General features: G+C 32.6%; 2 protein-coding genes across 2 annotated transcripts; both read left to right on the forward strand.

The window, feature by feature from the left end:
* Positions 1-4,546, forward strand: LOC106105517 (antichymotrypsin-2-like). The gene is made up of 9 exons (XM_013285880.1): positions 1-19; positions 949-1,043; positions 1,515-1,658; positions 1,903-2,106; positions 2,579-2,677; positions 2,756-2,896; positions 2,968-3,177; positions 3,544-3,691; positions 4,425-4,546. The coding sequence occupies exons 1-9, from the start codon at positions 1-3 to the stop codon at positions 4,544-4,546; spliced, it is 1,182 nt and encodes a 393-aa protein (XP_013141334.1).
* Positions 4,547-5,275: 729 nt separating this feature from the next.
* Positions 5,276-9,399, forward strand: LOC106105515 (antichymotrypsin-2-like). The gene is made up of 9 exons (XM_013285878.1): positions 5,276-5,291; positions 5,951-6,045; positions 6,936-7,079; positions 7,269-7,472; positions 7,842-7,940; positions 8,027-8,167; positions 8,240-8,449; positions 8,691-8,838; positions 9,278-9,399. Exons 1-9 carry the CDS (start codon positions 5,276-5,278, stop codon positions 9,397-9,399), a joined length of 1,179 nt encoding a protein of 392 aa, XP_013141332.1.
* Positions 9,400-10,536: the final 1,137 nt, after the last annotated feature.

Genomic DNA, 10,536 nt, shown 5'->3' on the forward strand with positions numbered 1-10,536 from the left:
ATGAAGACCAGTATTTATTGTAAGCTACTCACATGTCCACATATTGTTTTAATTTCTTTATGAAAATATAAGACCTAATAACTTTTAGTAAATTACTAGCTTTCGCCCGCGATTCCGTCCGATTCCGAAAAACAAAAGTGATTGAGCCTATGTGTCCTTTTAGATTATCCTCTACATCTATACCAAATTTCATCGAAATCTGTTCGGCCGTTTATGCTACAAACTCTAACAAACATCCATCCATCCAAACTTTCGAATTTATAATATTAGTAAGATAAGATTACAAAACATTAAGTGCGTTAATTTTCTTAATTTTTTGCATCAATTATTAATAGAAGAAATTATTTGTTTTAATTTCATTTTAATGGTTGTAACTGTTTTTATTCTGTTTATAGGAATTATATTTACTTTACGCATACTTAGTAACATTTGGTTACCAATTCCAAAAGCAATCATTCAGTCAAAGTCCCGTCAAAATCGGTTCACTCGTTACGGAATTAGTGGTCAGTCGCCACTTTTACAGCGCGGGATAAAAATAAAAGGATCCTATAACATGCCCGTCCATGTCAGTTACCCTCCAGTGAAAGTCCCGTTAAAATTGGCCCAGCCGTCTCGGAGATTATCCTGTACAAACGTGACTTGAAAACAGGCATACAGATGAAAATCTTTTAAATGCGATCGTCGGTATTAGCAATGCAAATACTTCACCTTCGCGAAATCTAGAATATTTTTTCGATACTAATGTCGAAAAAAAATTGAAGTGTTTCGTTACAGTGTCAGTTACAATATTTTTAGATTAACTTTGTCGCAATCGAAGCATGACAGAAAATGTTAAATATTTTAGGGATCAATTGCAAAGCATATTCTTTATCTCGGTTTTCCATCATTTGTTTTATACTCGTATGTAAGATACTAACATGTCATGTAACGAGTACTTAACAATTTCAGTTGTAGTGATAGTGTGCCTTGCCACAGTAAGTTGCTATGGACCTGAGCAGCTCCTAAAGGAAGGAAATAGCAAATTCACAGGCAAAATGTTCACAGTAAGTTCTTTAACACAATTTTAACACCAATGAATTTTTTTTTTGTTATTTTTTGACGAGATTTTTATACTCGTAAAAATTGTCTTAACTAAGAAGTGTTTTAAATCGACAATTTTAAGAGAATTTAGCTCTTGCTTTAATCTATGATTTTTACAATGACAATCAATTTACTTTAAATAACTAAAAACCAGTTTAAATATTAAACGTTACGTATGCATCTCTTTTTCTCCTTTATCCAAATCGCATTATTGGAAATAAAAAAAAAAAAACATGTTATTAAATACAAGGTTTTAAATAAAAACTTTCGTAAGTATAGAAGAACTTAACCGCATCAAGGGCTGAAAATTAGAAGTAACTGTTTACAGAGAAAAGTACTACAATTACTTATGCAAGATTTTTTTTATCACACACGATATTAGTTCCAGTAATGTGTTAATTTTTAAAATTTTGTATTGTTTTTTTAAATTTCAGGAAGTCGCTAAACAAAATCCGGAAAAAAGTTTTGTACTATCAGCATTTTCTGTACTAAATCCATTGGCGCAACTGGCTTTGGGTTCTGAAGGAGAAAGCCATGACGAACTGTTAAGAGCGATAGGGTTACCAGATGACAGGACGGTAACAATAATTTAAAACAGAGATTTTAAAATTAACACTTTCTGCTACATGATAGTATTAATATATACTCGTATGTAGACCTGATGTAGTGGGGCAATATAATGTTGATGTCAAAAATTATATTTGCTTGTATATTGCATTTACAACTAATGGGATCACCCATAACAGTTATCCCATTAGTTGTAAATGAAGATTCAATCCATCGTTCGATATTATTGCAAACTTGGTTTCCTAAATGTTTCAGACTAAAAATGCATTCATGCAACTAAATTATAAACACAAATTCATTCAAGGAGTTGATTTAAGAATGGCAAACAAGATTTATGTTGCCAATGGGTACTCTCTTAAAAAGGACTACGCAGCAGTTGTGAGAGAAACATTCGAATCGGAAGTTGAAAACGTCGATTTTACTACAAGTCAAAGTGCTGCAGATGAGATAAATAATTGGGTAAGTAATTGTTTAAAATATTAGGTTCTTAATGTGATAAATAGAATTTGTATGATATAAATTATATTATGCACACTAAGAGTTTTAAGAGAACTTACTTTGATATCAATTATAGAGTTCCTAAAATTGGAACAGACCAAAGATTTGATATAAAGGGTGCATGATCGACTTACTCTCGTTATCCCTAGACATAGTACCAAAAGTCGTAACAAGCGCTTAGTTCTAACTGACCATTTTGAACTAAACAGTTGAATTTTCTTGATTTTTTTTTAAAGTTAAACGTTCTTTGAATATGGTGCGTGTGTTGGAAAAACTTTAAGTGTACAGTCAACTTAAAGTTAATATTTTTCCTGCAAACGCTCTGCTTTATTTCAAAAGTTTGACTAGTTGTAAATGTCAACTAGGTCTGAGCGTGTGTGGCTTTCAATGTACATCCAGTCTTTGCAAATACAATTGAATTACTTTGTTATAGGTGGAGCAACAAACAAATGGTCGAATTAAAGATTTAGTCGACCCAAATTCCTTCGACGAGTTGACAAGAGCTCTCCTAGTTAATGCAATATACTTTTTGGTTGGTACTTTGGATATAATTAAGAACAATTTGGATACACAAAAGTATCGTTTTTAACAAATCATTGTCTTAAATCAGGGTACATGGAAACATCCATTCAACGAAAGCAACACGCGTGATAGTGACTTTTATCTGCCGAATGGCAAAACAATACAGCTGCCAACAATGTTTATCGAGGAAAAATATTATTATGTAGACAGTGAAGAACTTAACGCAAGTGTATGTAATACAATATGTTTTGTTACAATATGTTAGCAGTATTTGTTAGCTTTGTTAACTTATTTTTTTAGATTTTGGGAATGCCCTACGTTGGTGATGAATCTACCTTTTACATAGTACTTCCTAACAACGTTGAGGGAATTAATGAGTTACTAGAAAAACTAAAAGATTTTTCAGTATTAGAAAAAACCTTATACAATTTGTACGCAACAAAAGTGGAAGCATACATACCGAAATTTAAAATAGAAACAACCACAAACTTAAAAGAAATCTTACCAGAAGTGAGTATACAAAATTGATTGAATAAAGCAATTTGTTTACATGTTTATTTTTAAACGACTGTTTAGAAAAAAGTTTGAGCGTAGGCTCAGTGGTTGAGAAAGTAAGTAATAAAAGGTAAGCATGGTATGGGCAAGTAATGAGGAGGGATGAATCGTATGCAACAAGAAGGACGTTAGTGTGGAGTGGTACACCGGTTGAGGTAGACCTAGGAAGATGGATGGTTTACGTGAAAGGTGACATTGATCAAGAAATAAGTGATGACTGAGATAACAGGTGATAGTTTGAAGGTCGTAAACTCGGTGCACAGGAGTAGGATAACCTCCCCTAGGAGGTGATGACGTTAAAAATATACTTGTCTGTTGTAGATTGGTGTGGAGGGCATTTTCGATGCTTCCAAGGCAAACTTTAATAAGATGATAACTGACAGCGAATATGATTTATATATTAGTGGTGCGACACAAAAGGCCTTCATAGAAGTTAATGAAAGAGGTACAGAAGCCACTGCGTCGAATGGTAATGGAAACCTTTTTACTGTTTAATTTTTGAGCACAACTTGATGTTTATTAAATTAGTAAATATAAAATTGATATATCCAATAGTGGTAGAGCTGTAACATCTTCGGAGAATGAGCCGGCTCGCCTGGTGCAATACCACGACCACACAGAAGACAAGCGTGAAGTGGAAGAAAATACACTTTACGACCGACGAGTGTGCGTGCCTCAGCTCTAATTTTTTCTTCTTTTATAAATAACATGAGGAATGGATATGAGGAATGGATGGGAAGGGAAAGTAGATTTGTCGGTGGAGGAGACGCATATTAAGGTGAAATATCTTTTTTATGTGCGTCTCCTCCTTCATCTATTAAGGACAACGCATCTGCAATTGCGGCTGTCTCTGGGCAGCGATGGCTTCGTCGTTTTGATGGATTCAGGTGGCCGTTTACTTATCTTATTTAAAAAATAAGGTGGCAAACGAGCAATATTTTAACGGAATCAACGATTTTTGCTACCAATAGATCTTTTATTTTTGCAAGTAACTATATTTATTATCACTTGTTAACAAAATTGTATGATTCATTGGTTCACTATTTATCATTTTGGGGCAATTCAAAGTAGTTAGTTCTGAAGCTGTTGAGAGTTTCATGTAACACTAATGTATATTTCGACACGACAATGACTTTCTATGAATGTTTTGGCAATGAAGACTCGAAGTTAATAATCTTAATAAAATAATTATAAAATTTCAGTATTCGGAATGTATGGCGCTTCTCGTATAGTCGACCACGTGACATTCCGTGCAGATCATCCGTTCGTATATGTATTAAAAACTGGAGGAAATATCTTGTTTAGCGGAGTTTTTCATCCTTGAAATGTTATTCTAATTTATAATGTGTTTGGAAAATTTATTATAGTTAATAAATCAAGTCAAATAAACACAAAAGTTTTTTATTAAGTGCTCTAAAAACCCGGTTAGATGATATTTACTAACGTATTTTATCTCTAATACCAGAATTTTTCTTACTTAAAAAGGAAACGAATTCTTATGCTGTTTTTAAGATAATGCACGTCTTTCCCGGACACCTCTATAGTATCCCAAAACATTAGTACTTAAAATTCGTGAAAAATCGTGACACATTTGTATGTGGAATTTAGGTAAAGTTTTTAATATATTCTATTTGGAAACGGTTATATGTTGAACAAAACAAAAGAAGTTAAAACAATAACTTGAATACTAGTAAAGTAGAGATAATGGCCCCACAACATTGTGCATTTTACTTTATTTAATGTAATTTCGTTTGGGAATCTCATATTCAAGCCAAAATATTTATTTATGAATACCTGACGACGGCCGATAGTACAACTCTTTTTTTAGTATATAAGGGCTATACTAATTGTGGCTTTAATAAACAAGAATTTTGAGAAAGCATAGCGCTGTCCTACTGTTCGATGTATCGATCAGGTGCGATTCAAATCGATTTTCACTCCGAAATATCGATAACGTTCATGTTTGTATTGTGTAAAATGTATTTATAAATGAAACATCACATCAAAACTGTTTAGTAGTCCTCTAGCCGGCGTATGAGTGAGATCTCAAAACATGAAGACTATTTTTTGTAAGCAATTCACATATCCACATATTATTTTTATAAATACAAGACCCAATAACATTTAGTAACTTATTTCAAAATGTTAAATAAAATATTAATTACGTTAGTTTTCTTAATTTTTTGTATGAATTATTAATACAAGTAATCATTTGTATTAATTTCGTTTTAATTAGTTGTAGCTGTTTTTATTTTGTTTAGAAGAATAATAGTTACTTTACACACACATAAAACACTTATCAATTAACATAACTTTGATATTTAATAAAATTTCTCTTAATTACCAATTCGACCAGCAACCTTTGAGTCAAACTCCCTTCAAAATGGGTCCACTCGTTACAGAGATAGTCTTGTACAACCGCGGCTTGAGGACAGGAATGCAAACAATAATCTTTTAAATTCGATTTTCGTTATCAGCAACGCAAATACACCACCTTTGCGAAATCTGGAATATTTTTTCGATATTAACGTCGAAAAAAAAATTGGAGTGTTCGTCTGTAAATACCGTCACTCTAATTTTTAGATTAACTTTGTCGCGGTCCTAGCATGACATAGAAAATGCTAAAAATTTTAAGAATCAATTGTAAAGCAGAATCTTTTTCTAGTTTTTTTACATAATTTGTTTTAAATGTAAGCTACTAATATGTTACGTTACTTTACAATTTTAGTTGTAGTATTAGTGTGCCTTGCAACAGTAAGTTGCTATAAAGATGCGCAGCTCCTGACGGAAGGAAATAGCAAATTCACAGCCAAAATGTTCTCAGTAAGTTTTAAGACCAATGATTTTTTTGTTTATTTTTAACGAGACAGTATAAAAAATTACCTTAACTAATAAGTGTTCGAAATCGATAAATTTAAGAGAATTTTAGCTCTTGCTTTTATTAATCCATGAATTTTACGCTGACAGTCAATTTACTTTACATTACTAAAAACCAGTTTAAATATTAAACGTTACGTATGCTTTTTTCGCCTTTCTTCCAATTGTATTATTGGATATAATAAAAAAAAAACACATTATTACATGTTCGTTCTGGCCAGTTTTTGAATACTTAATAACTTTTGTGAAAAAAAACCGTAATCGCATCGAGGGCGGAAAATTAGAAATAATTGGTGTACAAGAGATTTAATGTAATGCAATTATTTACGCAAGATTTTATTATCACAAACAATATTAGTTCCAGTACTGTTTTTATTTTAACACGTTCAATGCTGCAAATAAAATCATAATTCTTCATCTGGTGTTGTTGCAGACCAATGCGACTAATGTTATTTCCGCCATTGCATGACAGGTCTTTTTAGACCCGCCAGTACTAGTACAGATAGATTAAATTGCCTTAACTTTGTGGAAACATAATGTATATTTTTATTTATATTGTGAATGTTTATATAGAATGACCTTCGTACTCAACTTCCTTAGGTTTGAATCGCCCTGGAATCTGCCAATCTTTTGATGGGGAACACGTACAATTTTGATTACAAGATGAAATATATATTTGTCTATGTCGATTTTTTACAAACACCTAAGATAATTATTTCGCTCAAGTTAGCGGGACATAGTTTTCTTTGTCCGATCCAGCTCAAGTTCCGCGGCAAACCGACGTTGGCCTGTTACGCATTAAAGTGTTAAAATGTGATATTTAATTTTAATTTCAGGAAGTCGCTAAACAAAGTCCGGAAAAAAGTTTTGTACTATCAGCATTTTCTGTGCTAAGTCCATTGGCGCAACTGGCTTTGGGTTCTGAAGGAGAAAGCCATGACGAACTGTTGAGAGCGATAGGGTTACCAGATGACAGGACGGTAACACTAATTTAAAACATTAACAAATACGCAGACCTGATGCAGTGGGGCAATATAATGTTGATGTCAAAAATTACATTTGCTTGCATATTGCTACCCATAACAGTTATCCCATTAGTGGTAAATGAAGATTCAATCAATCGTTCGATATTTGACTTTATTGCAAACTTGGTTTCCTAATTTTTTCAGATTAAAACTGCATTCATGCAACTTAATAATACACTCAGTTTCATTGAAGGAGTTGATTTAAGAATGGCAAACAAGATTTATGTTGCCAATGGATACTCTCTTAAAAAGGACTACACAGCAGTTGTGAGAGAAACATTCCAATCCGAAGTTAAAACCGTCGATTTTACTGCAAGTCAACGTGCTGCAGATGAGATAAATACTTGGGTAAGTAATTGTCTAAGTGGTTAAATTATTAGATTCTGATTGTGATAACTTGAATTTGTGTAGTATTATTATAGTATAAATTATATTATTACTAATGTTGAACTACTATTAACAGCATATTTCTGGACTCCGGCGTTAAAAAATCACTACATTTTAACTTTCATGTGAATTTTCTTGATGTTTATTTTTTAAAGTTTAACGTTCTTTGTAAAGGTTACAGTTAATTGAAAGTAAAAATTTTGCTTACACACGCTCCGTTTTATCTTAATAGTTCGACTAGTTAGTTATAAATGTCAACTAGGTCTTAGCGTGCGTGGCTTTCAACGTAAATCCAATCGTTGTAAATACATTTAAAATATTTTGTTATAGGTGGAACAACAAACAAATGGTCGAATTAAAGACTTAGTCGACCCCGATTCCTTCAACACTTTGACAAGAGCTCTCCTAGTTAATGCAATATACTTTTTGGTTAGTATTTTGGATAAAATTAAGAAAAATCTGGATAGACAAAAGTATTGTTTTTAACAAATCATTAATTCATTGTCTTAAATCAGGGTACATGGAAACATCCATTCTACGAACGCCTCACGCTTGATAGTAACTTTTATTTGCCGAATGGCAAAACAATACAGCTGCCAACAATGTTTAACGAAGGACTTTACAATTATGTAAAAAGTGAAGAACTTAACGCAAGTGTATGTAATACAACATGCTTATTCATTTTTTTAACTGTAATTTGTGTGTAACTGTTAGCTTTAACTTTTTAGATTTTGGAATTGCCATACATTGGTGATGAAACTTCCTTGTACATTATACTTCCTAACAAAGTTGAGGGAATTAATGAAGTATTAGAAAATCTAAAAGATTTTTCAGTATTAGAAAAAGCCTTAAACAATTTGCACAAAAAAAGTGCGGAAATATCCATACCGAAATTCAAAACAGAAACTAAGACAAACTTAAAAGAAATCCTACAACAAGTGAGTATAAGAAATTGATTGAATAAAGCAATTTGTTTACTTGGTACTGACACTTTCAAATTTTTATAATTCCATAGTTATTTCTAAACGACAGCTTTTATCAGTAGTTGAGAAATTACGGTGTAGCATAGTATGGTCATGTTGTGGAGAGGGATGAATCGCATTTAATAAGAAGGGTGTTAGTTTGGATAATCTCCCCTAGAAGATGAGGATATTTAAAACATATATTTTTATGTCGCAGATTGGTGTACAGGGAATATTCAATTTTACCAAGGCAAACTTTAATAAGATATTAACCGATATCAAACATGATTTATATATAAATGGTGCGACCCAAAAGGCTTTCATTGAAATTAACGAAAGAGGTACAGAAGCCACTGCTGCGAATGGTAATGGAACATCTTTTTACTGTTTAATTTTTGAGCACAACTTGTTAAATATAAATTTGATATATCCAACAGTGGTAGAGTAGAGCCCGCTTTATCATCTTTGGCGAATGGGCCGGCTCACCGGGTGCAATACCCGTGAAGTGAGAGTAAATCCGCGTTACGACTGATGAGTGTGCGTGCTGGAGGCCTGATTGCATCTTCTTTCACTTTTAACCCTTTTTATAAAGAAAGGATGGGAAAGTGGAAGAAAGGAAGTGGATTTTACGGTGGAGGAGAGGTATAGTAAGGGGAAACATCCTTTTTAAGTGGGTCTCCTCCTTCGAATTTCCTGTAGCACATACTAATGGATATTTCGACACGAGAATGACTTTTTGTATTAATGTTTTGGCAGTGAAGACCAGATGTAAATAAACATAATGTAATATTTATAAACTTTCAGATTTCGACATGGTTGCAGTTTCTCGTTTAGTCCCCGACGTCTCATTCCATGCAGATCACCCGTTCGTATATGTATTAAAAACTGGAAGATATATCTTGTTTACCGGAGTTTTTCATCCTTGAAATGTTATTCCAATTTAAAATGTATTTGGTAAATTTACTATAATTAATAAACCAAGGCATATAAACACATAACATTTGTATTTGCTCTAAAAACCCAATTACATGATATTTATTAACGAATGTTATTGGCTCTAATATCGGGAGTTTTCTCACTTAAAAAAGAAACGAATTCTTATCTTGGTTTTAAGATAATACACGTGTTTCCCGGACATCCTCTATAGTATCCCAAAACATTAGTGAAAAATATCTATCACTTATTTGGATATCATGATACATTTTTAGGTGGAATTTAGGTAAAGTTTTTCATGTATTCAATTTAGAAACAGATACATTAATAAGTAAATATTTTATGTACTTGAATGAAAACTATACGATTCTAAGAAAATGATGGCTTTACATACTGCATCAGATTTATACTCAATATACTGACTGAATCAGTCAGGGTCTACCTGTATTTTTTCATGGCTACTGTAAGTACTGTATTCGCCCGATTGCTTGTATATTCGGTATAATTTGATTGAAGCGAGGTAGACTCTGTATGGCATAGAACCATTATTTAAAGTAAATTAGAATTTGTCTTCATAAAGTGCCACAAAAACTTTCTGTTTATACTGGGTTGTTATTTGTTTATATTCCAGCTTGTACGTGATCTAATCAAGAAAGGGTCACCCGAATGTAGTTTATTATGTAAATACAAAAGTTTACTAAATGTTCGTTGCGATCGTAGTTTGAATTTTAACATCAACAAAATAATATCGCACCATTTTGATTGTATATTTGAAATAGTCTGAAAAATATATATGGCTTCAGGCTTAGGGGTTTGAACACTTGATTTGTAATCTACAGGTCTTGGCTTCCAATACCGCCATGTATTATTCTTACAGTGAAGGAAAACATCGTGATGCAACCTGTACATATCAGCGAAGAGATTCAAAGATATGTGTGAAGACACCCAACCCGAAGTGTGCCAGCTTGGTACACTATTGACTAGTCACCCCCCTTATGATGGTAGGTTCTTTCGAGCCTCTCAGTGGGGAAGTATAGTGAGCTGGTGCTGATGATGTTGAATTTGAAATATCAAATTTTTAAATCATTATTTTTATAAATTGAGTTAAACAGTTGCTTTTATTATTTACA

Source organism: Papilio polytes, unplaced genomic scaffold (assembly GCF_000836215.1).
Source record: "Papilio polytes unplaced genomic scaffold, Ppol_1.0 DF822845.1, whole genome shotgun sequence".
NCBI classification, from domain to species: Eukaryota; Metazoa; Arthropoda; class Insecta; order Lepidoptera; family Papilionidae; genus Papilio; species Papilio polytes.

What these genes read in the sequence shown, in the direction of transcription:
- LOC106105517 (XM_013285880.1), top strand. An exon ending in CAGATGAGATAAATAATTGG is followed by an intron (nt 2,107 to 2,578) that starts GTAAGTAATTGT and finishes ACTTTGTTATAG; the next exon opens with GTGGAGCAACAAACAAATGG. An exon ending in TAAAAGAAATCTTACCAGAA is followed by an intron (nt 3,178 to 3,543) that starts GTGAGTATACAA and finishes TGTCTGTTGTAG; the next exon opens with ATTGGTGTGGAGGGCATTTT.
- LOC106105515 (XM_013285878.1), top strand. An exon ending in GGTTACCAGATGACAGGACG is followed by an intron (nt 7,080 to 7,268) that starts GTAACACTAATT and finishes TAATTTTTTCAG; the next exon opens with ATTAAAACTGCATTCATGCA. An exon ending in TTAATGCAATATACTTTTTG is followed by an intron (nt 7,941 to 8,026) that starts GTTAGTATTTTG and finishes GTCTTAAATCAG; the next exon opens with GGTACATGGAAACATCCATT.